Source organism: Tribolium madens, unplaced genomic scaffold (genome assembly GCF_015345945.1).
Source record: "Tribolium madens isolate multiple individuals breed KSU strain unplaced genomic scaffold, Tmad_KSU_1.1 Scaffold_97;HRSCAF=244;Tcas5.2_LG3a, whole genome shotgun sequence".
NCBI classification, from domain to species: Eukaryota; Metazoa; Arthropoda; class Insecta; order Coleoptera; family Tenebrionidae; genus Tribolium; species Tribolium madens.
The window spans coordinates 8,849,962-8,875,431 of record NW_025401069.1 but is presented as its reverse complement, the minus strand read 5'-3'; the positions used below and the strand labels follow the sequence as shown (position 1 = coordinate 8,875,431).

Sequence of the window (25,470 nt, the reverse complement as noted above, 5' to 3'; positions counted from 1 at the left end):
GACATAAAAGTCCAAAATTAAGAGAAAAATGAACTTTTTTTTTCTACTGAGTTGGAATAATGAAGTTTTAATTACAGATTTGCTGGTTTCAAGTAAAGCAAAAACTTTTTTTCCTTTGTGGTTTTAGCGTAAAATCAAAGATAAAAAAATGTTTCCTTTTTTAAACCCAATCTGGGGACATACTGTATATAAAATGTAGAAAACATTTCCACAATTTTCCAAACAGAATTTTAGATTTTTATTCAGTTGGGTAGGCAACCAATTATACGACAGTTAAATTTAATAATAGGAAGTTCTGTGTTTAGCGGTTGGCTACATTTTATCACTATACTTTGACAGAAGTGTATGTTGGTGGCATTGTTCATAGTCGTTAAGTTAGTTACTTTAAAATTATCAGAGTCGGGTTTATAGCATTTGCAATTTAATATTTTTGCTTTAATTTATAATTGATATTTTGGTTTGTGAAGTTTCTAAAGCGACAACAATTGAATTAAATGTAAGGGTGTCTGTTTCTGTGGTGAGAAATCACCAATGATTTTGTAAAATTGCTTCATATTAATGAGAAATGTTCGCAGGTGAATAGAATTTTCGAATTTAAAAGTGAAATAAGGTGTAAAAAAAGTTTGTGAAATGTACCGTTATTTGCAACGCACCCGGTCCTGGATGCATCGTCGGCAACTTCACGTCGGTATGCAATAAGAATGTCAGTGATGTGTGTCGACAGTAGTTGTGAATGTTTACTCTCGAAGATAATTAATCAAGTGTTTTAAATTAAAAATGATTAAGAAAATGTCAGTGAAAAAACCGCTTGCAATAGTGCGTTAAAGTTTGAGATGTGAGGTCATCGCCACAGTTCAAAATGGCAGGCCGAAATCGTCCAGTCCAACACAAAAACTTTTGTACAATATTCACCAAGTTACAGGGTGCTTTTTCGGAAGCAGTGACTCACCAGAAGTATGTAACGGACAAAAGGACTTTAGAAAAAACGTCCAAGTTAATGGACAAAGTAGTGAAACTGTGCCAACATCAAAAAATGAACTTGAAGAACTCACCGCCTTTTATACTAGATATTTTACCAGACACTTATCAAAGATTGCGATTCATATGCTCGAAATACGAAGACAATATGATTGCTTTACACAATAACGAACATTTTCATATATTTATCATAAATTTGATGCGGAAGTGTAAACAAGCAATCAAATTGTTTAAAGAGGGTAAAGAGAAGATGTTCGATGAAAATTCGCATTATAGAAGGAACTTAACAAAGCTCAGTTTAGTGTTTAGTCATATGTTAAGTGAATTGAAAGCCTTATTCCCAAACGGGGTGTTTGCTGGAGACCAATTCCGGATCACCAAAGCGGACGCGGCTGAATTCTGGAAGACCAACTTTGGTAACAGGTAAATAACACTCCACTTATCGTGAGAACGTTTTCTGAATCATGAGAAACAGTATACAAACAATTTACTCCCACTTAATCAACAGTGTTGCATATTCATGAATTAGGTACAGAGAATTACGATATTTGATCCAAATTGTACAATAATTGAAGGGCTAGGTACAAAAACCGGTTACTGTATCTACAAACTTTTTTGTTAATAATATGACAAGAAAATTTTACAAAAGTAGTTGGGAGTATGTAGACTATATTGCTGTTTTAACCAAAACTCATTTTATTGTCAAGAGAATGTTTGTCTTCAAACAATTTCGCCTTAAAATGGAGTTGACCAGTCTTTGTACCTAGTGCTTCAATTATTCACTACACATTCCCATTGTATTACGAGTTTTATTGAATAATTAGAAACACATCATCAACATGCTAACTTTCAATTACCTGACTGCCTACCCATTCAGAATTAATAAACTATCGACCCATCGACGTCACTTTGAAATGTAGACACCTACAAGTTCCAAGTAACAACAAAGTCATCGTGGAGTAAGTTATTTCATTATTAAATACGAGTTATTCGTGATAAATCCTAATGAAAATGAAAAGGATAATTCCTAAGAAGCCCTAAATGTGGGGTCAATTAGGAGAATTAGAATGACCTCTGGAACCGATTTTAGGCGAAATTCGCTCATTTATTGTTTATAAAAAGGACCACTCGTCGCCTCTATTAAAAGAGATGGTAAATTACAAAAAAAGCACTTCATTCATTTTTAATTGTGTCGTCCCAACGCGTGGCTGTGTAAGCGGGCCGACTTGGCGTGGGCATCAATGAAATATTGATTACGTGCACGGACCGAAAATACAATTTCACTCCAATTTAGACATAGTAGGACGGCCGTCTTGCTTACTCATTCATGCCTCGGCCCATCACCCAGCTTTTCAGACGTTCGGATAATTGGCGTGTTTATTTTCACCACGCCAAAAAAATTAATTCGCAGTGATGGCGTCGAGTTTCATTCAGGCATCATCGCCCGATTCAATTTGTTTTTCCTGAAATTTTTCGACGCAAAACCTGGCTGAATTATGTCAGCTCGCACGAATCCCTACGTATCGCCCACGTGTGTCTCCTTAAAAATATATTGACATGATTCAACTTCCGTACAGTAGGAAACACGTTTTCTAATCAACGCACGCATCCCGGATGTGCGGGAAGGTGGTGTTTGTCACGGCATCACGAGAGATAAAAATTTTATTCTAATATTGCCCACCAAAACGGAAATAAGTTAATGCGGAAGAAAACAGAGCTTTGAGTTTGGGGAGGACAAACAAAAATCTAATCTAAAGGGGAAACATTTTTGTGATACACTATCATAATAACATGAAAATGAGAAATGTGCACTAACTGTAATGTTATCTAATCTGATTTTAAAAAAATATTGTTTATTTGAATCATACAAAAAAATTAAAGGAGAATTATTTTCTTTTCACTTATGTTTTTATTAGAAAACTAAAGCAGTATGTCTTATCTAAATTGCATAGATTGTTAGAGCTTATTTTATATCTGGTGGCGAACTGACAGTGGCAGAAAAGACAATTGGTTAAGGTAATGAAATACATGGGCGTGCATTTTTTCTCTAAAATTTTCTTAGCTGTCATTTTGCAAGAGTTTGTAATCAGGTATGTATCATAACTAACGATAGCAGCAACGAAAACGAATTTTGCTTTAGTAATTTTGAGGACGAGGATTGCTAAAAATATCATAGATAAAAATTATTTTCATGCGTTAACAAATTAATAATTTGTTCATCATTCTTCATCGTATGTATGAGTACCTACGTATTATATTTTTTTAAAGAATAACAGTGGTTTTGAAATATTATTTAATACGACGCCTATGAACAATATTTTTAAATTCAGTCATTTTTGACAACGTTAGTTCGCCACCAGATTTGGAACAAACCCTATGTATTTAGTAAAATGACAAGACAGTTTAACTATAGATAAATCTGTCTTTATAAAATACTCAGCTGATTTTTTATGATTGATAAATCTGAAAGATAACCGACAGGAATTGAAGTTACTATTGGAGACGTACGTTCAGGGAATTTTTACAACACGTTTTTATTTAGATTCACGATACATTTAAAATGTTTGTGAAACGCAAAAAAAATTTTTGGGCTTAAAATCCCCTATTTGTATTTTTTATTATTTTTTATGGAATTAGTTTGTTATTATTTTATCAGCTCTATCTTATTGTTCATGAACTGAAAAAATGTAGATTATGTTTTTGGGTATTACTAACAAATCCCTCTAAACAATGTTGTGCAAATATTAAAGTGTTTTGACCACGACCTGGTTTAACCCAATTTCCAAGTTAGTGGTCTGGGCTGTTTTAATATTCATTACATACTCGTAAAATTTGACAAGTTAAAAATGTTTTGTTACAGCACCTTGGTACCTTGGAAACTTTTTCGTCAGGAACTGAACAACGTCCATCCGATCAGCTCCGGCCTAGAAGCCATGGCTTTGAAATCCACCATAGACCTCACTTGTAACGATTACATATCAAATTTTGAATTTGATGTATTCACGAGGTTTGTATAAAAAGTAGACTTTTGAATTAATTTGACAGTATGTTTTATTTGTTTACCATTGTTAATTTTACTTCGGGAAAAAAGCTTGCAGTAAAACGTATTTCATTTGTTTAAACAATACTTTTATAGTGTGGTTTCATATCGTGACGAAATTGGAGAAAATGTTCTCATAACAATTAAGACTAGACTGTGGAATTAAAATTTTGAGCAGTATTTTTCTGTCACTTCAAAAAGATCACTGTAAACTACCTTTTGCTGTCATCATGACTGACATTTGACAATTAAACTTTTGTCGGCGACGCAGTCAGTTTGAATTTTTCGCAAAGCCAAAAATATACCAAGAGTTACTCTTTTCAATAAAGTAAGGGTGATAACTGATAACACTGAAAATGGAATGTCGCAGAGATAAAATAAAATCATCGCTTTGATCTGCCTATTCAATGCCACAAATAAATCACTATTTTTGAAAGTCAATAAGTCAAAGTGACAAACAAGACGAGTAAAAAAATGAGGTTATTAATGTAAAGGTTGTTTTAGAGTTTACATTATGAAAATGACAATACTGCCCGAAATTTTAATTCCGGAACTGTACATAAGTTAATTAAAAATTCTCTTTATGTAACGATTCTTCCTAACAGAAAAAAGCTGCTTTGTTAGTTTTAATAATCACAGCTTATGAAACGAACCTTGTGAAATAAAATGGGTAAAAACTTCCAGATTGTTTCAACCCTGGGCGACGTTATTGCGAAATTGGCAAATATTGGCGGTTACTCATCCGGGTTATGTTGCATTCCTGACTTACGATGAAGTCAAATTAAGACTGCAGCGGTACATTCACAAAGCTGGAAGCTACGTATTTAGACTCTCTTGCACGCGATTAGGTCAGTGGGCCATCGGCTACGTCACAGCAGACGGAGAAATCCTCCAAACGATACCCCAAAATAAAAGTCTGATTCAGGCACTTCTCGACGGGCATCGTGAAGGCTTGTAAGTTTTCCCCATTTTCAAATGAAACTCTCTAAATGATAAAATTCCAGTTATTTGTTTCCCGACGGACGATCGGTGAACCCAGACTTGTCGTGGGCGGTGCAACCCACCCCCGAAGACCACATTGCCGTTACTCAGGAACAATACGAACTGTACTGCGAGATGGGAAGCACATTCCAACTCTGTAAAATCTGTGCTGAAAACGATAAGGATGTTAGAATTGAGCCCTGCGGACATTTGTTGTGCACCCCCTGCCTGACTGCGTGGCAGATCGTAAGAGGAAAGTTTTAAATTACCTGTGGCCGTCTAAAGGAAAATGTTTCAGGATTCCGACGGCCAAGGCTGTCCGTTCTGCAGAGCCGAGATCAAAGGCACCGAACAGATAGTTGTAGACCCCTTCGACCCTAAAAAATCCCATAATAGACCCAAAACATCGTCAGCTAGCTCTCCGAACGCAACAAACTTCGACGACGACGATATAGAGTTTGAGGTAGTGAACGAGCCTCTTAGCTTGAATGATTATGTTGAATGAGCAAATCCCTTTCTGTTTGGCTGTGCTTCAAAATAGAATCTTGTTTTTCGTGTGTGCTTGTTTTTAAGCTTTATTTAAACACTGGGTTTGTCTCGTCTTTTGAGATTACCATCGCAAAATTTTGGGTTTTGCGGTGGGTCTTGTGCATGTCACTTTAAAGCTCTCGTGAAATATAGTTGTATTTTTTCTAAATTATTTTCTTTTATTATGTTAATTTTTATATTACGTATACATGTACCCATGCATATCTACGGAAATATTGGGTAATCAAGAGGTGGTGTTTTTTTATTTGACTTTTGTACTTAGTACCAAAAAAGTATTATTATCTAGCAATCATTTATTTTTTATGAGGATTCCAGTTTATGTACTTTTCCAAAATTTGTCGAAAATTTTGTTACTTTAAGAATACATTTCTATGCGTAACAGTATACAATTACTAATAGAAATATTTTTGTATTGGTTGTGTTTATTTTTGTAGCTGTTTAGATGCAAAAACTACTAAGAAGTTCCCTTCAGAACACTTTAAGGTATATTTTCAAATTAACATTTTTCAAAGACTTTACCCTGTTTTGAATTTTGTACTAGTAAGGTCCCTTCAGAACACTTTGCTTTTTTAAGGATTTTGCCTTGTTTTTAAAGGTCTATTTAAAAAGCAAATACTCGAATGATTTAGTCCTAATTTTATAAGGTAGAAGCTATGCTCTACAAACTCATGTATGCAGATAACGCTTTAAAAAAAAAAAATGATAGATTTTGCCGACGAATAAAACACCCTGTCTCTAAAATTGATGTAAAACTGTATTTATTAATGAATTAGGATTATATGCGATTTTACCGTTTTGAATTTTGTACTAGTAGGCCCCTTCAGCACACCATTCTTTTATCAAATCTACCCCGTTTTTCAAAGTACCTTTGTTAAAAGTTAAGATTTGCGTTTTGACCTGTTTTTCTATTGGGCCACTTCAGCACACATATAAATAACGATTTCATCAGCCAAACAAATTCCTCATGAGCGAAGCGAATTCACCTTTGAAAACACTTAAAATTTAAGGATTTTACCCCTGTTTTAAAAAGCAACATTTCCCAAAGACTTTCCCTGATTTTAAAGCCTATTAAAAAAGTTTAAATTCGCCTTTGGCTCATCATGAGATTGCTATGTTGAGTTTCAAGGTTTTTCGGTCTGTTTTTAAGTTTGCATAAAAATTTATGACAATATTATTTATTACAATAGGTCATACATAATTAATGTGTATTTAAATACAAACATTAATGCAAAATTAAACAAAGCCTTAATGGCATCATCCTTCCCGCGCAAGGCTTGGGGTCCAGTTAGCAGATCTATAAAAAGAAATTGGTAAAATTAATGTTATTATTCATTTATTCACCTATTGATTGCTTTTACTAACATATCTCGCTTAAACGCCTCTTTTTCTTGTTCGCATTGAAATTTGATTGTAATTTCAACTACTGTATTGACCGCCAGAGAAACAGTTTGACTATCTATATTTACGTAATTTGCTCTTGTGACTGGAAAAATTGCAAATCCTGGGAGTGGTATACACACATGATTTCCCGCTGTCTGTATTTCAATGTCGGGATGTGTCCCAGTGCTTGACGTTAAATCTACCATATACAAGATTTTTCTTTTCTTTAACATTGACTGAAAAGTTCTTAACTCGTTTAAGAGGCTTATCTTCACACCAAAACGTTTTTGTTCCATTTTTGTGCTGTCTGTAAATGATAAAGATATACAAAAAAGTTGCCCATTATTTACCTGTTGTTTCAGTGTTTATTAAGAAAATTTATAAATTGGATAAATATCATGCTTCCATGAATTTTTGGATATTTTATTTATAAATAATGGTATTACATTCTTAGCCTTAAATAAAATCATCGAATAAATAAAAGAATTCTTTTCCATTACCAAATGTTAATATGGATGTCAGTACTCAGTAGATAGATACCGTGCGATCAAACAAAAAAAAATAGAGTAGGCGTCCATTAAATTCTACAGTTGGCAACACATTGGCTGTGAATCTGGACTGGAAATTTTTCACACAAACTGAAAGTGAAAATGACCATCCACCGTTTTCCTCTTGTACAGCAATAAAAATTTTCTGCTCTAAAGTGAACATCATTTCACTCAAAAGGAATAAAACGCAAACTTGTCAAAGTTTCCGCTGACATTTGATGTCAAAAATCAGGATTGCCATCTGAAGGACTTTAATCACCGCTTACTCTAATTTATTTTTTTGATCGCACGGTATTTTGCGCATACACACAAGCACAACCAGCATTCAGGATGCGAGATAGGCAACTCAATTAACGTCCCTGTGATTTTTTGAATAATTAATTATGTATTAATAATAATTAATTATAGTTGCTAGTTGATTCGTTATTAATTAACAGCGAAAAGGATTAATATTGCTTGCAGATACTTCTATCTGAGTTGATCATGTCTGATAGATTTGTAATTACCTTTTATGAGTAAATTTAAAATAAAAGTATATTTCTTATACATTTAAGTTATTTAACCAAAATTGAAGCTCAATAAAACTTATTCAAACACTCATGTTTTGGGTTGTTTTAAATATCCAAATCGAATTGGATGTATTGTAGTCCCTTCGGATCAGAAACAAAATAAATCCAAACATTATATACACGTTCTGAAAACAAGACAAAATGCTTAAAGAAAGTATTCTGAAGGGGCCTTCTTAGTAGTGCAAAAAATTGGTTGTTTTATGTGTTGTGTTATGGCTTTATCATTAGATATTAGGAATAAAATAGGTAAGTGATTATTCACATTTGCTTAAAGTTTGTACATCTTTTGTAAAACAAAGTCTAACCCTCCTAAAAAAATGATAACAGCATGTGTAGCCAAGCACTGCAATTTCATTTGTGTAATGGCGAAAAAGAGAAATAAATTGTTCTTTAAAATAGCAAGGGGTTTTAATCGCACATGTTTTAGGATGTTGGAGAGTTGTGGACTTGCGCTGGAAGTAGTTTACACGCTCTAGCACTGTCACCTCGTAGCGAAATTTCAGTAAGTTACAACTTTTATCACATTTGTGCACTTCTCAATTAAATAATATAATTAGAATTTTTCTTATCAAGTTGAGTTTCCTAACAATAATCTTTTAGTTTTTTTTGACAATTTTAAAAATCGTTAATTACAAGAATTCGACAGAAATAACGAAAAAAAATGCATATTTTAATTTAATCCATACTTTAAAAAAAGAAGAAAGAGCGTTTTTCCTTGTTTAAATGGTATTAAATATTTGTTTAGGCGTCGGCGAGTCCGATGATATCGCCGGGGAGCAGCCCCCGCTGCGTGCGTCGGAACATCACCCCCGGGACGATAGGCACACTCCCGCCCCCGCTGCCTCCTCGGAAAAATTCGCCCACTCACGAGCAAACGATTCTGCCAACGACTTCGAATATCTCGCTGCGAAACGGTTTACATAGCACAAACGGGCACAAATTTACTAATAACGGTATGAATGAAGCGCAATCAGTTACCAATCTAACACAAAACATGATCGAGATACCTCAAATAGCGAAAAGTAATTCTATGTTAGAGATGCATAGAAATCCAAGTTCCGAAAACGATAATGTAGAACTAAGCTCACCCGAAACGATTTATGGTGTAGTTATATCAAATTGTGATAATATTATAGATAGCACTAAGAGTCAAACGAGACATTTGAGTTGTCCCACATCGAGAAATAAACCGATGAGCAATCAGCCGGTGAAATCGAGCACAACTCCGAATTTTAGTCATTCGAGCAGCAATCAAACGGGGAATCCCGTCTACGAAAATGTTGATTTGGAGCTGCCGCCGAAGCATAGAGACAGGGTGAACCCGCTTGAGAGAGACAGTACCGTGTCGTACGAAAATTTAAATATGGATTACATTAAAAAGTTAGTTAGTGAGGGTTATTCGAAAGATGCTGTTATAAAAGCGCTGGGGATTACGAGGAATAATGTCGATATGGCTTGTGATATTTTGCACGAATTTGGGACGAAGTTAGGATAGCAACATGGTAATTAGTGCCGATCAGTGTTACAGTTATTAGCAAATATCGTTTAAAATAATTGTTCTCGCGACTTCAATTTGCTAATAATGTGATTAATGTCCAGTCCTAATTCTAAATCGATGTTAGGCAAATCAGTTTTCTGATCGTCAATGTTACTGTGTTTTGACAGGAAATAGTTCACACAGTACCTTAAAAACATTTTGTTTCGGTGGTTTGCGAAATTGTTTTTCGAAAAATCGTGATCTGGAACTGTTATTTTTATAGTCCTTTTAGCGATCTTGAAAAATATTTTTGTTAAGGACATTGGATGTTGTTATTCCTATGGGTTAATGTCATACCAGTTGACTAGCCAATATGATGCAATATTTTGCTATGCTTTAAAAAGTATTTTAACATATCTATGTATTTAGTCATTTTATGAAAAATATACGCTTCGATTTTATTTTTACTAACAATTTAAGGCGCGAACATAAGTCTGATCAATTTATTTGATACTGAATAGTACAACTTACGACGTATAATTATTACATATTTTACCTTCGTAAAACTTCTACAGTAATAATTACTGATTAATTCCGAAACCGGTGTTTTTTTACTATATAAAACGTGTAAATATTATTGTTTCCTCAGGAAAGCGTCAAACCAAAGTCTGTATATAGATGATTGAAATGAATTATTATATGTTTTTTATTCATGTAAATATTTCGCCATGTAATTCTTATGTATAATTAAAAATAAATTATAATAACCATTTCAACAAACTTTTATTAAAACTCTCATTCATCACAATGGGCAGAGTTTATGTCAATTTAATAAAACACAATATTTACTAATAGATTTATTTTAACCAAACAAAGCAAATTAAGTACACAACAATAAAGATAAAATATCAACAAATAACCTACTGTGTCCTTTGCCATTATTTAAAAATTAAATAGCTACAAAACGCCAATTTTGTTACTTAGGTCAAATTTTTAATTGCGAGATATTCTGACAAGGCCAAAAGGCCAAAACTGCCGATAATGTATAAACTCCCTGGAATGCTAGCCAAAAGTCGGTATCTTTCCTCTGAAAAACAATGATTTAATTGGAAAATAAATTGGGAAAACATTGATAATTAATGAATTATTTTCTAAAGAAAACATTGGAAGACATAATTGACTAAAATTTTTGTGATAACTGGAATTGAGATTAATTTAATTAATTCTTAAAATTGTTTTCACTTTAATAATTTAAAGCGAAAAGACGCATGTTCTTATCAATTTATTCTTATAAAAGTAAATAAATGAATTTAAAAACCATGCCATTTTATTAAAATTTTTCAAAACCTAATGATGTTACAACTTTTTGCGAAAGTTTTGCGACTTTGTTAGTGTTAAATTTCCTACTAATTAAGTTATAGCCCAAATGTTACGAGAAATCGTGATATTTACCAATAATAATAATAATGCGCAAAGAATTTTCATAAACAATCCATCACTGGATTAATTTTTTACAGAATCTTATGATACTAATTAAAAACTTACTCAAATGTAAAGTTTACATAGAAATATGAAAATTTACCGGTCATGGTGAATGTTTTCTTAGGAACTGCCCAACCTAGTGACCTCTGGACTGCCATCTTCCATTTCGTATATCTCGAGTCTCTTTCTAGAAACAATGTCAATAAAACAAATGGAAAAAACGTTTTAACAAAACCCACCATCTTCTGTCGTTGTAGGGAGGAATGTATCACTCGGAATTACCTCTCGGTCTTCTGCATTCAAATCCCATACTTCGATCCCTTTCGCTTGTCCAGCCGCAATAGCGACTCCCAAAGCCGTAATATCCTGACTCTGAGCTCTAATTACAGGAATACCACTAATATCAGCTTGTAACTGCATCAATAAATCGTTTCTCGTTAATCTCCCGTCCACGTTTAACTTCGTTAATGGAATACCACAATCTTTATTCATGGCTTCTAAAATATCCCTAGTTTGGAAACAGATCGCCTCTAAAGCTGCTCTGATGATGTGCTGCTTTGTTGAAAACGCCGTCAACCCGCATATTATCCTATTTTCACCGAGAAAATATTAATGTTGGCAAATTTCGGAAAATAAAGAAACTTACACACCCTCTAGCATCTTTCCGCCAGTAAGGTGCATAAAGGCCTGTAAAAGCTGGGACGAAATAAACGTCACCAGTGTTGAACACTTCTTTGGCGAGATGTTCGGTGTCTTGATGGACGTCTTTCAGGAAACCCATATTGTCTCTGAGCCAAGATAGGGCAGAACCGGCAACGGCAAGGCTACCTAAAGTGTATTTATTAATACTTTGTTTCCCCAATTACTCGTATGTAATCAAACGTACCTTCTAAGGCATATACGGGTGAAGAATCTCCGAATTTATACGCAACTGTCGTGACCAAACCATGACTAGATTGTACTCTCTAAATAAAAATTTAATGAATTTTTTGTTTTATTCTCATAGAAGACTCACATTTGTTCCTGTATTATATAGAAGGAAACATCCGCTACGGTAAGTATTTTTTGCTTGACCTTCTTTGAAACAATTTTGGCCTACTAGCGCCGATTGTTGGTTACCTAAAATCTATTACAAAAACTACTCGTACTGACAATAGAATTTATTACAAGAGTACATCATTATATGCAATTATATCAGTTTCAGGGTCAGGTAGGAAAATAACAAATTAGTAGCAAAATAAATAAACATTTAAAAAGGCATTAGAGTTTTTATATCATTCGTTTGTAAAAATTATCAAGATATCATTAGTTTTTTTTTGGTATTCGTGCAAGTTATGGAAAACAACCACAATAAACAACAAACTATGAAAATAGAGCTATAAAGAATATGTATTTGCCTTTTGTAAACATTTAACCACTGAACTATTTATCACCCAGGTGCTAAATTATTTAGAGCTTTTTTCTAAAATTATTTGAAACATTTTTATTGAGGATTTCGCTTTATTTGTATAAGGCTATTCTCTTAAATAAAACAATACCCAATCAAAGTAACTCCCAAAGTACATTAGTCAACAACAATACTTTAAAGTTTAAATGTTTACACTCTGCTAAAAATATTTTGATACTTGGTTTGAAGAGTATATTACACATACATTGTTAATAAACAATGAAATCAGATAAGATCATTTATCGCATATCTTGTGTCTTCAACAATCATTTCTGGCTACTATCACGATAAAGATAATGTAAAGTTCAGTCTAAAAGGTTAATTTTATAACGTTTCAAAATCGAAGGTCGAAATTTTATTGGGTCCACTGGACATTCAAATGTGACACTCAAATGGAATTAGTTAACAGAAAGATTTAAAAAAATAATGGCACTTACTCCTGAAATCGGAACTTCTTGCAGGGGAAAATCTTCCCCACAAATTTTCCCATAGATTTCCGAACTGCTGCGAATTTCCGGTAGTATTTCTTCTGGAATTTTGAAGGTGTGTAAAAGCAAAGGATCCCAGTGAAAAGTCTCTATGTTCATTAGGAATGTTCTTGAGGCATTTGTGACATCTGTTATGTGCAGTCCACCATTTGGACCTCCCGTTAAGTTCCATAATAGCCAGGTATCAACCGTACCAAAAAGGCACTTTTTCGCCTTTATCGCTTTCTTTACTTCAGGCACGTGGTGCATTAGCCATTTCAATTTAAACGCGCTAAAATACGGCGAAATTGGAAGTCCGCAAAGTGGCTTAAAGTAATTTTTATTATTTTCAGGTACTTTTGCTAGAATTATGTCTACGGTGGAATCTGTCCTGATATCATTCCAAACTAGAAAAGCATTATGATTTTATTTTTCAAAAAGGCTGTGGTAAATTATTACCGATTGCGTTATATAGAGGCTGCCCTGTTGTTTTATCCCAAACAACTGTCGTTTCTCGCTGGTTGGTAATGCCAATAGTTGTAATGTTTTTACAGGCTACAAAGCGTGATTGTCATTTTAATAACAAAACTTAACAAGCCGAAACGATAATATATTAATGTTCGAGATAATTGTTAACCCAACATCGTAATCCCAATTTTAATATCATTATTACCTTTATCTCCTATCTGGTTCACCACGTTCTTCATGCAGGTTTTCACCGCCTGAAGTATTTCATTTGGGTCTTCCTCAAACCATCCTTCTTGAGGTGTATGTTGAGTTATATCTATGGCATGACCGGCTATTTCCTGAGTATGCTGACTACGAAAAACACAAAATTGGACCGTTCTAGTGCCGGCGTCTATTACTCCAATTAGAGGAACCTCATCTGAAGAAACCATTTCTATACACAAAGAAAAAACTTCTTTTCCACACCCACAAATCTAAAGTCAACTATCACTACAATTGAATTTGAACTTTAGCCTCTGATTTCCGAGCACACACAAAAAATAGGTGCGTGTTTTTCGAAATATTTGGCGCGAAAATTATAATTTTTTCGATTCATATATTCATGCTGCCCTCGATATTTCTACTACGACTTGAATTGCAAAATGGAAAATGAATTAATTATTACTCACCCAAACCTTTCGCAATGCTTACACTATTTAAAACACTTTAATTTTATAACTTTTGCAAAATAAAATAAAAATTTTATTAGTAAACTTAAATGTGTAATGTTTGAATGACACGAGTGGAGTAAAAAACTATAGGTAGACTAGTAGCTTATTAATTAAATCGACATTACGATTTGAATCGCGTATATTTTTAAATGTGTATTTTTGTGACTTACCTCTCGTATATAACCTTCAAAACTGTTAACCGCAAGCACACACCTCCACTACGTCACTTTACCATGTGAACAATTCGAAATAAACTGGCGCTAGTCTCCATTTGTGATTAGATAAGAATTTTATTGGTTTAATGTGTGATCATTTATTTTTCATAGGAGTAGAAATTGCTGATAACAGTGATAACATTTCGGAAATTTTTGACAACTGCCAAAGGGGTGTAACAGGAATTGCGTAATTTTCTATGTTGGCAATAAGAAGAAATTTGAAATATGCGCCATTTTTAAATTAAAAATGGACCAAGAGAAAGTAGTAATGCATTTCGTATTATAATTTCACATTTATAATTATGTGGAATTTAAAAAAAAAATTAAAGAACCAAATGTTGAAAGACTGGTGATGATATCTATCTTAATGGTTTTATAAAACATGATTTGTAGTTATTTTTTTGAGAGAAGGTCATCAGTATTTTGACAATTTCAACTTATAATTACGTAAATACAGTAATATGTATAACAATTATGTCGTGTTCTTTTTATGACCCAATGTGTGCACATACACGTGATTAGTTGATATTAATTTAATTACTTTTTGGGTTATGCGTTATACCACATAAACCACATACATAATACCTACATGTACTAAAACACATTTAACTCGCAGTGTTACTTTACCTACATTTTTAGAAAGAGTAATTCATTTTATAATAGTACATATTATGTTGCGCATATACACTTATACAGAATGTCTCCGGAGTGAGTTTACAAGAGGAGAAAAAAAAATCTTTGATTTTGCGCCAAAACTGGAAAGGATAAACATTTTTTGCTTTACCTCCTAAAATGAGCAAATCTGTAATTAAAACTTCATTATTCTAACTCAGTAGTTTCTCTTAATTTTGGACTGCACATTTTTTTTAATCAAACAGTGAAATTCTTTTGTTCTTTATATAAAAAAAAATCTGCTATAACTAGACTTTATTGATATACCTATTTAGAGCTAATACAGGTTGTACAGAGAACAGAAAATATAAAGTGGTATAATATAGACGTTGCCAGTGAGGCGACAAGCTTTAACGTTAATTAGTTAATTAATTAATTTTTGGATGCATTTATTTTTTTTTCAAGCGCTATTTCAATAAAAAATCACTTTTCCCATGTGATGCTATAATTTTGCCCGCGAGTTTAGGTCACAAACATCTGATTTCTGTGTAACAACTAGGCGTATATATGTCATATGCCACCTCAATTGCCAATCAGCCACTTTTCATGTTTTTTCTGTATGATAATGTGGAGTATTTTAGCTCTAAATTTATCAGTGGGGTCCAGTTGTTATACACAAATTTTTCTTTTACACAAAAATCAAATATTTGTGACCCATTTTATTAAAAAAACACAATTGTTTCGTTGCCAGTTTATGGTTGCCCGTCGGCATGGAGATTGAGAAATTTGAAATGGCAGTAATGGGGCACGGGGTGTAAAATAAGTTAGGCACTAAAAATAAGAGGTGTTGATTACTGAATTTACTTAAAGCAGTAAACGAAACGAGTTTTCAAAATTTATTATTTCTTACTATCTTAATATTAGTAAGAAAATATTTAATTTGCTTGACATTCCCGCCTTCTGTTCCTTGTATTACATAACCTAATGCCATAGAAATAATAGAAATCGTAGAATAAGCCTGCTGATGACTGAGCAACAGCAACCTATTTAGCTTTGTTCTTTAGTTCCTATTTTAAGGCTTTAAAATTGCAGTAGGAAATAGTTTTTTAAAATATAATTTTTTTTGTAGACATAATAACCTAAATAAAAAGTGAGTTACGAATTACCCATATAATTTAGCATTAAATAATCCCTCATTGTTGTTAAATAAAATCAAAATTTCTCCACTATGAGTGTTCCACATGGAAAACAAGAAATCACTGATCCTGTTGAAGAAATGTTAAAGAAAACCGGATGTATTAATCATCATTACAAAGTCCAGGTTTAAATTAATATTTAATTAATTAGTTACACCAATTATTCTGATATAAATTTATTTAGGAATGCATAGCAGAAACACAAGACTGGAGGAAATGCCAACGGCAAGTTTCTGATTTTAGAAAATGTATGTCAGAGTATGAAGAAAAGAGGAAACAAGGATTAGTCACTTAATTAGTAGGATTTTTATGATCAATGAACTGATTCTGATAAGTAATAGAAAATAAGAATTTTCTAGTTAATAAATCTTTGAAATAAAAAAAATCTTTACTTTATCTCACAAACATCTTTACCAAAAAATGTTTCAGTTATTGCAATTATTTATTTGTGTTATAAGAATATTTTACATTAAATTGATCGATGTTTCAAATTGACAATCTACATAAAAGGAAATTGCAATGTATCACGCACTAAAATAACTTGTTTCACACGGCAGTACAAAAATCCAATACTAAAAGGTAATTGAAAATATTAAACATAAATAGTAACCATTCTGTAAAAACACTTGGCACTAGAAATTACTAGTTAGTTACAACCGCAGTGAGTGAAGAAAAAATAATAATTTTTCATGTGCTACACACAATTTCAAGCGTAATTCCAATAAATCGTGATCAAATGATCAATAAAAGAATGTAAATTTTGCACTATTGTGTACACAAACACAAACATACACAACTTCTACTCCTTAATTAACATTACAAACGAAAGATTGAGCAATAAAAATAATATCCACAATGTAAAAACACATTAAACTTTGACTATATACAGGTGCTACATGAGATGATAAATTTTTGTAAATATTTAACATAACAGTCTTTGGCAATCATCATATTCATCATAAGATCATTAAAAACATTTGTATACGCTCAACAACATGTAAATATAAATCAATATTTGCACACATACGCAAACTGCACGTCAAAATTTTCAACAATTCTATGTACAGACAAATTGACGATAATTTCCAAGTTAGTCGTGCTAACATATTAAATTAAATCACAAAGTTTTACGCACTGACGGCTTTATTTTTAGGTGCTTCATCAAATCGGCAAATTTCTATTGAACTCATTGTACTTAGTGATGAGTAGGAATTGTTCACAATGTGTGGAGCTTCGTTAAATTCGTCCAATTCTTCAATATCCGCCGATGAAGGGCCTTTTAGTAAAAAGTACTGTTCGGAGCGTGTAGGCCACAGTAAATGCGCCATCACGCAATATGCGAAGCAATCGGCAGAATACGTGATCCCTACAAATATTTCCTCTCAAAATTACACATTTCGACTTAATACCACTTTTAACGTACCCAATAGGAGCTTAAATCGCCACAGAGCTGACACATGCAGGGCTATTAGAGCTAAGATTGGCAAATATATGAACCAGACTAGACTAGACGCTCCAAAGTGTAATAAAAAATTTAATTTTTGCATGTTGTGTTCATACAACATCGTTGTGCGCAATTCATATAAAAACCAAACCATGATTAAAGATCTAAATACTATTATCAGCCATCCTGGCCAAGTTTGGTATTCGTCAATATCTTCTATTATGTCTACTTCAGTCTTTATAAAACAAGTCAGTTTTGATTATGAATTATAGATATAACAACGGCCTTACCAAATTCCACACATATAAAAGTATGTGTACTATTCCATAACACAACCAAATTGCAAAAACTAAGGGCTTCCATGACAATTCCAGGCGTGTAACAGCCCATCCTTTGGCAAGTAACAACAAAAGCAGCATGAATGATGTCTAAAATTTTTATAAAATGAGATAAAATGTTTGCGATAAAGTATTTACCAACCCTTGAAAGAATGTCGAAAATGTCTCCCGCCATTGCTAGTTTTGGGTATCCCTCTCCATCAAGAGCAAATTTTAAAGTGTGGATTAAAATTAAACAAAGAGCTATAAAATCTAAGAGCAAACTGGCAGTGAACAGTTTGGTAACTGGGTGTTTTTGTGTTTTAACAGCATGACATTGTAAAGGAACTAAAACCATATAACACAACCAGAACAGAAGGTAGAGTTCTAATGTATTTTGACGGTCAAACGAAAACTGGTAAGTTAAAGTATTATAAGACGAGATATTTGGATTTCCATTTACTAGCCACAAGTCATAATGTATTGTGTATTGCCTTGATGGAGGTTCATAGTGATGCCACTCACAAGTGGTCATATTGAGATAACAGGCCACCATAGAGACATACCAAAAACTAGAATTTTACAAATTAACCCGTGAAAATACAAAAAAAATGGAGTTACGAAGGTTGTTTGAAGTCTTCTATCACATAAGTAAATTGATGTCCTTTCACCACACGCCACGCTTTATCCTCGTCGAGACAGAGTTTTCCCTTTGGACACGGAATTCTCCGTAGATAATCTTGCCCCCTGGGTTTACATTTTCCTTCATAGGCATGTGTGCTTATTTTACTAAACATGCGTTTACATGCTTCCTCCTTGTCGTACAAAACTCTGTTTTGATAATATTTTAAGAAATACGGTCTCTGCAGTACTGCAAATGTGACAGGGACCGGAAAATTTTGGTCAGATGTAATATTTCCGAAAATGTATCCATGCGTCGCATCTGCCTGATGTCTGTCCGTTTTTTGAAAACCGAATTTAACCAAAAATTTGAAAAATTCATTACTCTTAAATGTTCCTTTTAGGTGCGTGCACTGATTTACTTTAAAACACAAAACTATTACGATGAAAACCAGCAAAATGATGTTTCTGTTTTGCATTTTTATTTGAAAATATGGCAACTGACAGGTGATGACAGGTTAGGTCTATTGACATTTTACAGGAATTTTCGTGTTGTAATATTGGTGATGCTGTGATCAGGTGATCACCAAGACCAACAAAATAATAATAATAATAATACTTTTTGCGTCAACAAACTTATACCGAATTTTTTTTTAACTGGGACGCTACCTTGCGTTCATATTTACCAGCGATGGATAAGTTGACTCTAATTTCCGGAACATTATTTATGGCAGCCGACATTTTTGCGATTGTGAGTTTGGCGATGCCAGATTGGATTATCACTGATGTTGGAGGTAAATATAAAAAAATATTTCTAATATGTTTTCACACACCTTATTTACTTTAGGAGACACCCGTCTGGGTTTAATGTGGACTTGTATGACACTTTACAACCGACCACAAGTTTGTTTTACTCCAGATCTTCAACCAGAGTGGTTGCTGGCTCTTGTCTGTATTTTTGTGGGTTGCATTTGTATTACGACCACTATTATTCTGCTCGCCTCTTCCCAATGGGACCGTAATGTTATCCCGTATGCAAGATGGGTTGGTTTTACAGCAAGTAAGAAAAAATCCTCAAGGTCATAATGTAACATTGAAAGATATTTTTGCAGTGGTTTTGTTTTGCTTGGCTGCTGTTATATTTCCAATGGGATTCCATGTTGACGAAATTGGGGGCCAACCGTACCAATTACCAAACAGCCATCAAGTCGGCATTTCATATATTTTATTTGTTTTGGCACTTTGGATCACAGTTATTTCAGAACTGTTTGCAGGGAAGGTCTGTTTGCCACATTTTTAAAATTATATAGAACGCAAATATTAAGCAAGAAAATCCTACAAAACAGCTCAATGTCGTCCCATTTTATTTATTTTGATAACCGTAAAACTTTAACTATAAGAAATTCTCTATTTTGTGTTTCTTGTCCTTGAAATATGTTAACCTGAGTTCGTGGAAGATGGTATATAGGACAAAGGGAAATAAAAACCATTAAATTTGTCGCGACGTTTCGATCTAAAGTGTTAGCTGTAGGAATTTCTTGTTATACATGTTTATAATAGTATTATAAGTGGTTGCTGTGATAAAATTCTTATTTTTTATGAGTAAAGAAGTATAGATCTGTAGTTACCTTTTATGAAATGAATAAAACACTTGTAGAACCAATACTATTATTTTATAGAATCCTTATAAATATCGTAAAAAAAGCTCTTTCTTAAACTGTATCTACAATGAAACACGTAACAACGACAATTAGCTATATGTACAATATACAAAAGATTTTACTAAAAATAATTGTAAAATCCGGTCGTATTTGACGAATTATTGAGTGGTCTGCTAGTACGGCTTTGTTCAACACTAAATGCTTTAAAGACTTCATACCAGTCATCATTACTGGTGGTAGTAATACTCATATTGGCAAAATCTTCATTGACATGTCTCTGAACATCAGTTTCCTTCATTTTGTTCACCCCATTTTGACTTGAGGAGTCCTTAACACGATTTTGTTGACTCTGTCGCTTATACAACGGATTTGACTTGTTACAATCTGGCCAATTACTAGTCTCAACTTCTTTCATATAAATCGGTTTATTAAAATTAATCTGATTGGAAGGGCTATCGTACCAATTAAAAGTCGGCGAATCTGAAGATGAGTGTGGAGTTGTCCTCCCTAACACATTATTATCAGCAATTCTAGTCCCCTTCTGATTGATAGTATGAAGCAAATACTTAAATTTTTCTGCAGCCTCGAGACCCGCAGAGACCCTCAAGTAATTGTACCACCGTTCCTGTACACTAGGGGGCTGCAAAATCATATCAGTCAGTGACATATGTTGGGGTAGCAAACTTATACAATCATTCAACATTTGGGCTTCAGGGAAGTGAACATTATTCATAAATTGTATCAGTTTTGTGCTAGATGCTGAATTTTTCTGGATTGTTGGTACCGGAGGAGTTGGTACGTTAATATGAGTTACTGGTACTTGTCTTGGCGTAGCCACTAGTGGGACTTCGTGTGGGTTAATAATTCGTAATGGTCGATAACCATTTGCGACAGGTATCGACTGTGTCGTTGGTAAATTTAGGACATAGGGGGCTGAAAGAGTCATTGCAGGCCTCTGTTGATACAACATAGGTACCACCCTTATATTATTTTGGACATTGGGAAAGGTCGGTACTATTTTAGGGTGGGGCAAATTAAAATTCGTTATTCGGACGTTTTCTTGCATCATTTCTTTGTATTTTCTGGGAATAAACTCGGGGGCTAGAGGGTTCAGAGTATAGACTTTTTTCAGTTCGATTCCGTCCAATTGGAATTTGAGTTGTGTCCACGTGATGCCGTAAAGACTCCCGTTATCGTTACAGATCTGTAAGAAACGCTCCCAAACTTTGCTACATCTCCCCAGGGAACATAAGGCAATCGGGTCGCCTACTACTGCGACCAAACTTTGAGCTCTCGTAATCGCAGTATTCAGCAGTTTTGAGTTTGATAAGAATCCATAATCCACCTCACTGTCCCCCTTGTTGTTGGTACAAGTCCTTCTCGTCCGTACCGTGGATAAGATAATGGCCCTAAACTGTTTCCCTTGAACGTTCAAAACTCGTTCCACACAAACATCGATTTTCCGTTTTCTCAACTCGGAACGTATCCTGAACACTTGATCTGAATACGGGGTGACTATCCCAACCGATTGCTCGTTGATTTCGCCCCACTCTGGAGGCCAATTCCGTTTAAGCTCGGCGACTCTCTCTACTACTTCATAAACCTCCGAATTGTTATAAAACGCCGTTGAGTTTTTATCTTGGACGTCCTCGCCCCGTGTTGTAAAGAACGTAAGAGGATAAAAACGAAAATGTTTCGGTTGTTTGCTACTTGAAACTAGTTTTTGGTCGTAGAAGGATTCGGAAGTGAACTGGATTATGACTTCGTGGGCTCTGTAATTTTCACAGAGTAGTATTTTACATGGAAATTGGGCGGGATAGTGATCATATAATCGCTCGAGAAGAGAAATATGCAAATTGCGTTCTTTTGCGAAATTCGAGAAGATGTCGGGTCCTAATTGCATGTGATCGCCGGCTAGAACGATTCGTGTATTTTCTGTTGCTAATGCTAGAGGAGTTATCGTTTCGCATTCGAGTGCTTGGGCCGCTTCGTCTAATAAAATGTGCGTGAAGCTGCCGGGTAATAATCCCATCGTTGATAAATAGACGGATGTTGAGAGGGTTACTACGACGATTTTGTGTTTTTCCACGTCTTCGAGTGTTGGAAGTTGGAATTCGCGGGAATTACCGATGGTTTTTATACTGCAGTACTGAAAATAATAAGTACATTACGCAAATGCGTAAAAGTCAATTCCTATTTTTTCACAAAAAGCAGACTATTATTTTGTGATTTAAAAAAAATGATTCAATTCATTTCAAAATTTTCCGTTAATTTATTTTCTTATAATTCGCTGACGATTTTTATTCTTCAAGTAGCTATTTTTAGTTTTTTTTTTCAATTTGACTAAAGAACTAATTAATCATTAATTATAAGGAATATCCGAATTCAAAAAAAAAGTTTTGAAATATTCCCATAAGTAATTTTAGTAATAATAGTATTACTAATATTATCATTAAAAATAATTTTAATAATAACAATGCATAAACATTGTTATTAAAAGAGATGGTCAATTATGGTCTTGTTTCAAAAATATTTTACACTTAAATAAATTTAAAAATTTTTGCAGAAATTGATAATTTCTATTCTCTGAATGAATTAAAATTCCACAAACCTTCTGAACCACCGGACTGACAGTCGCCACCCATCTCTTCTGGTAGTAGATTCTCAACGGTCTCGCATTCTCAATCCCACTCTCGACCCAAACATCCAAATAATCCTTAATATACAAATCAGCGGCGCTATTCGAATGCGTACACAACAAAATCTTGTTGCTCTCATCCTTAATCAATTCCTTAACCGCTTGAGCCAAAGTGAACGTTTTGCCAGTACCGAAAGGCCCAATCACCAAAATCGGGGGGATTTTAACATGAATCGGTGTCGTTATCGCAACCACAGCCTCCTTCTGCTTCAAATTCAAACGGCTATCCAACGACGATGACCACTGTCTTGACGGCGACCATGGGATATTTGGTTCAACAAAAATATCAGGAAAGATTAATTTATAATTTCGAATTTTATCGATTGTGTAGTGCCACTCGCAGTACGGAACGCGGTTTAATTGGAATTGAATTTGAACTTCCAAGTCTGTGTCAGTTGTTAAATTTAGTTCTTTAACAGTATCAGCGGAAAGCCTTAAATAAATCATATCTTTTCCTTTATCTTCGATGATGGCTTCATAGATTCTACGCACAGATCGATTTTCCGAAGGGTTTGGAAGCAAATAAACGGAGTTGCAATACATTAGGATCAAGCGACCCTCCGCCGTATCCTCGGACAACTCTTTTCCTAAACAAACAGAAGCGAATAATTCCCCATTTCCTGAATATTTAGCCGTACTTGCGGCCATGCTATTTGGGGACAACAGATAACTATGTGCTATTTGGAGTCTTGTAGTCAAATTATACTGAGATATTAAATTCGTTCTTGCGATCTCTTCAACGAAAAGCAATTCGTGCATTCTTTCCCGATAATTATTCCTCGTTAACTTTTTCTCGGAAACGGTAGCATTGGATAAAACAAAATTCTCAATTTGAGGGTAGGGATACATTATCAAAAGATTTTTCTCCCATTGATGGTTAGATCCGATTGAAACTAAAGTCGAAAAAAACGGGACTATTTCAGAATTGGCTTTTGTCCACCTCTCAGACATGGAAAGCGTTATCTCTTTTCTTATTTCGTTAATTTTGTCGATATCTGAATCAGGTACCACATCTACGCACAAGTGTTTCACCAAAACCGGTTCTGAACCAAAATCAAAAACAACTGACTGTCGGAAAGTACCAAAAATGGTTGTTTGGAAAGCAACAACGATGTGGTACTCGGCGACAGCTTCCTGTTCGTTTGCTAAAAATTCTTGGTTATTTTTTATGTCTTGTTCCACGCTTCCTATGATTATTTGGAATAAGTTAAAGTGGTTCCGGTGAGTGTCTTGAAGGAGAGCTACAGCTTTCAAAGGTTGGTTGGTTTTCATTGTAAATTTCCAAGAATAATTGCTGTTTTTAGAGGAGACTGTCGCTGAGAGAGGACAAGAACAAGCATCTTCAACATTGACGATTTTTTCGGACATAACGGCGTTGCTGTTTGGAGTCTGGACCCACTTTTCAAGGAGATTTTCTGTGTAAGATTTGCCTAAAAAATATTCTTGCTAGCATGTTTTGCTATTATTCTGTAATAGTCATAACAAAACAACTTACCATAGAGTTCTTTTTCTTTCGCCCTCAACATTTTCATCTCCCTATACTGGAATCGTTCCTTCCACTCATACAGTTCACCTTCTCCATGGGCTTCAACACACTGCAGCCCAAACCTACAAGTCCCTAACTCCTTCCAATTTTCGCAAAGAGTGTAAGCATCTGACTTAAAGCCTCTTGGTGGAGCTCTCCAATACCAATCATGACCTTCATCCGACATAATCATAGTTTCATGTTCCTGAGTCAAGCAATGTGCCGTCAGTTCTGCTCTATCTTTAAAAGAAAGATTGCAATAAATGCAAAAAACCGCTTGATTTTTGTCCAGTTTCTTTTGAGACTGACTTTTGGAAACACTTTTGTTTAAGTTACTTAGCCAAGGTTCGAGACTTTGCTTTGAATTCAGAGTGAAGAAACGTTCCAGTGCGTTTTCAAGAAAGATTCGCTCATCTCCAATTTCATTCAACTGTTTGACTATCATTAACCAGTCTTTGATGACCATTTCTGCTTCTGAAAGTCAAATTTGGGATAAGAAAACAGCAATGGCCCACTCAGATGCCCACCTGCAAGACGATTTAGTGCAAATAAGGAACGAATAAGTTGGATTCTTGTTCGAGGTTCATTTGTACTGTTGTATTTGCCATTGAAAGACTTCAAAATGTGCTTGCAATCGTTTATGACCCTTTCATGGTGGCCCAATTGGTAAAAACATTCTGAACGGTCCAAGCAATAAGAAAATAGTTGTTCTTCACCGTTACTGTGTTTTTGTAATAATTTATTATAAATTTCTAATGCCTGGGTCCATTCTCTGTTTTTGACGTGATTTGCTGCCTGCACTTCCATGGTGCAAAGGAGGTTAAAAAAGCATCAATTCTTGATTTTTCCACCTTAAAACTGGTTCACATTATTTTAAAAAACTGAGGTTTTCATCCAAATAAAATTCTTTCGGTATTTTTTCTTTCATTGTTGACTGAAACTTGTGGATCAGGCTACGGCAAATTTTGACAAAACTGTCAGATACTTAAGACTTGTTCTAATAAACAAAAATTTACTAATCACAATAAAGCTTTCTTGTAATTGCAAAATTCACTCATTAACGTTATTTTAGTATTAATCATTAT

The 25,470-nt window shown here is 34.2% G+C and overlaps 6 protein-coding genes across 11 annotated transcripts; 3 read left to right on the top strand and 3 right to left on the bottom strand.

The window, feature by feature from the left end:
• Window positions 1-350: 350 nt before the first annotated feature.
• LOC123014919 (E3 ubiquitin-protein ligase CBL-B-B) lies at window positions 351-10,355 on the top strand. 3 transcript variants are annotated; one of them, XM_044414229.1, is made up of 8 exons: window positions 351-496; window positions 576-1,401; window positions 3,839-3,985; window positions 4,703-4,972; window positions 5,023-5,245; window positions 5,298-5,462; window positions 8,473-8,547; window positions 8,791-10,355. In XM_044414229.1, the coding sequence occupies exons 2-8, from the start codon at window positions 860-862 to the stop codon at window positions 9,538-9,540; spliced, it is 2,172 nt and encodes a 723-aa protein (XP_044270164.1). In that variant the 5' UTR covers window positions 351-496; window positions 576-859; the 3' UTR covers window positions 9,541-10,355. The 3 variants fall into 3 exon arrangements, with proteins under 3 accessions (XP_044270164.1, XP_044270163.1, XP_044270162.1); XM_044414228.1 differs by having other exon boundaries at window positions 351-517; XM_044414227.1 differs by having other exon boundaries at window positions 351-1,401.
• A 15-nt stretch (window positions 10,356-10,370) lies between these two features.
• Window positions 10,371-14,499, bottom strand: LOC123014920 (glycerol kinase-like). 2 transcript variants are annotated; one of them, XM_044414231.1, is made up of 10 exons: window positions 14,267-14,499; window positions 13,592-13,819; window positions 13,378-13,473; window positions 12,889-13,325; window positions 12,020-12,130; window positions 11,891-11,969; window positions 11,655-11,832; window positions 11,244-11,593; window positions 11,105-11,191; window positions 10,371-10,609 (listed from the first exon to the last, which is right to left on the bottom strand). In XM_044414231.1, exons 2-10 carry the CDS (start codon window positions 13,815-13,817, stop codon window positions 10,503-10,505), a joined length of 1,671 nt encoding a protein of 556 aa, XP_044270166.1. In that variant the 5' UTR covers window positions 13,818-13,819; window positions 14,267-14,499; the 3' UTR covers window positions 10,371-10,502. The 2 variants fall into 2 exon arrangements, with proteins under 2 accessions (XP_044270166.1, XP_044270167.1); XM_044414232.1 differs by lacking the exon at window positions 14,267-14,499 and adding an exon at window positions 14,055-14,225.
• A 722-nt stretch (window positions 14,500-15,221) lies between these two features.
• LOC123014921 (integral membrane protein GPR180) lies at window positions 15,222-19,428 on the bottom strand. Its single transcript, XM_044414233.1, has 5 exons — window positions 18,502-19,428; window positions 18,044-18,452; window positions 17,854-17,991; window positions 17,543-17,798; window positions 15,222-17,485 (listed from the first exon to the last, which is right to left on the bottom strand). The coding sequence occupies exons 1-5, from the start codon at window positions 18,978-18,980 to the stop codon at window positions 17,247-17,249; spliced, it is 1,521 nt and encodes a 506-aa protein (XP_044270168.1). The 5' UTR covers window positions 18,981-19,428; the 3' UTR covers window positions 15,222-17,246.
• LOC123014923 (cytochrome c oxidase assembly factor 4 homolog, mitochondrial) lies at window positions 15,750-16,494 on the top strand. Of its 2 annotated transcripts, XM_044414236.1 has the most exons (3): window positions 15,750-16,073; window positions 16,123-16,244; window positions 16,304-16,494. In XM_044414236.1, exons 2-3 carry the CDS (start codon window positions 16,152-16,154, stop codon window positions 16,412-16,414), a joined length of 204 nt encoding a protein of 67 aa, XP_044270171.1. In that variant the 5' UTR covers window positions 15,750-16,073; window positions 16,123-16,151; the 3' UTR covers window positions 16,415-16,494. The 2 variants fall into 2 exon arrangements, with proteins under 2 accessions (XP_044270171.1, XP_044270170.1); XM_044414235.1 differs by having other exon boundaries at window positions 15,788-16,244.
• On the top strand, window positions 19,045-20,164 carry LOC123014922 (uncharacterized protein C16orf52 homolog A). The gene is made up of 3 exons (XM_044414234.1): window positions 19,045-19,295; window positions 19,349-19,561; window positions 19,614-20,164. Exons 1-3 carry the CDS (start codon window positions 19,193-19,195, stop codon window positions 19,799-19,801), a joined length of 504 nt encoding a protein of 167 aa, XP_044270169.1. The 5' UTR covers window positions 19,045-19,192; the 3' UTR covers window positions 19,802-20,164.
• LOC123014918 (probable helicase with zinc finger domain) lies at window positions 20,156-25,437 on the bottom strand. 2 transcript variants are annotated; one of them, XM_044414226.1, is made up of 5 exons: window positions 24,913-25,437; window positions 24,356-24,859; window positions 22,774-24,290; window positions 20,853-22,311; window positions 20,660-20,802 (listed from the first exon to the last, which is right to left on the bottom strand). In XM_044414226.1, the coding sequence occupies exons 1-5, from the start codon at window positions 25,190-25,192 to the stop codon at window positions 20,795-20,797; spliced, it is 3,768 nt and encodes a 1,255-aa protein (XP_044270161.1). In that variant the 5' UTR covers window positions 25,193-25,437; the 3' UTR covers window positions 20,660-20,794. The 2 variants fall into 2 exon arrangements, with proteins under 2 accessions (XP_044270160.1, XP_044270161.1); XM_044414225.1 differs by having other exon boundaries at window positions 20,156-22,311; window positions 24,913-25,435.
• Window positions 25,438-25,470: the final 33 nt, after the last annotated feature.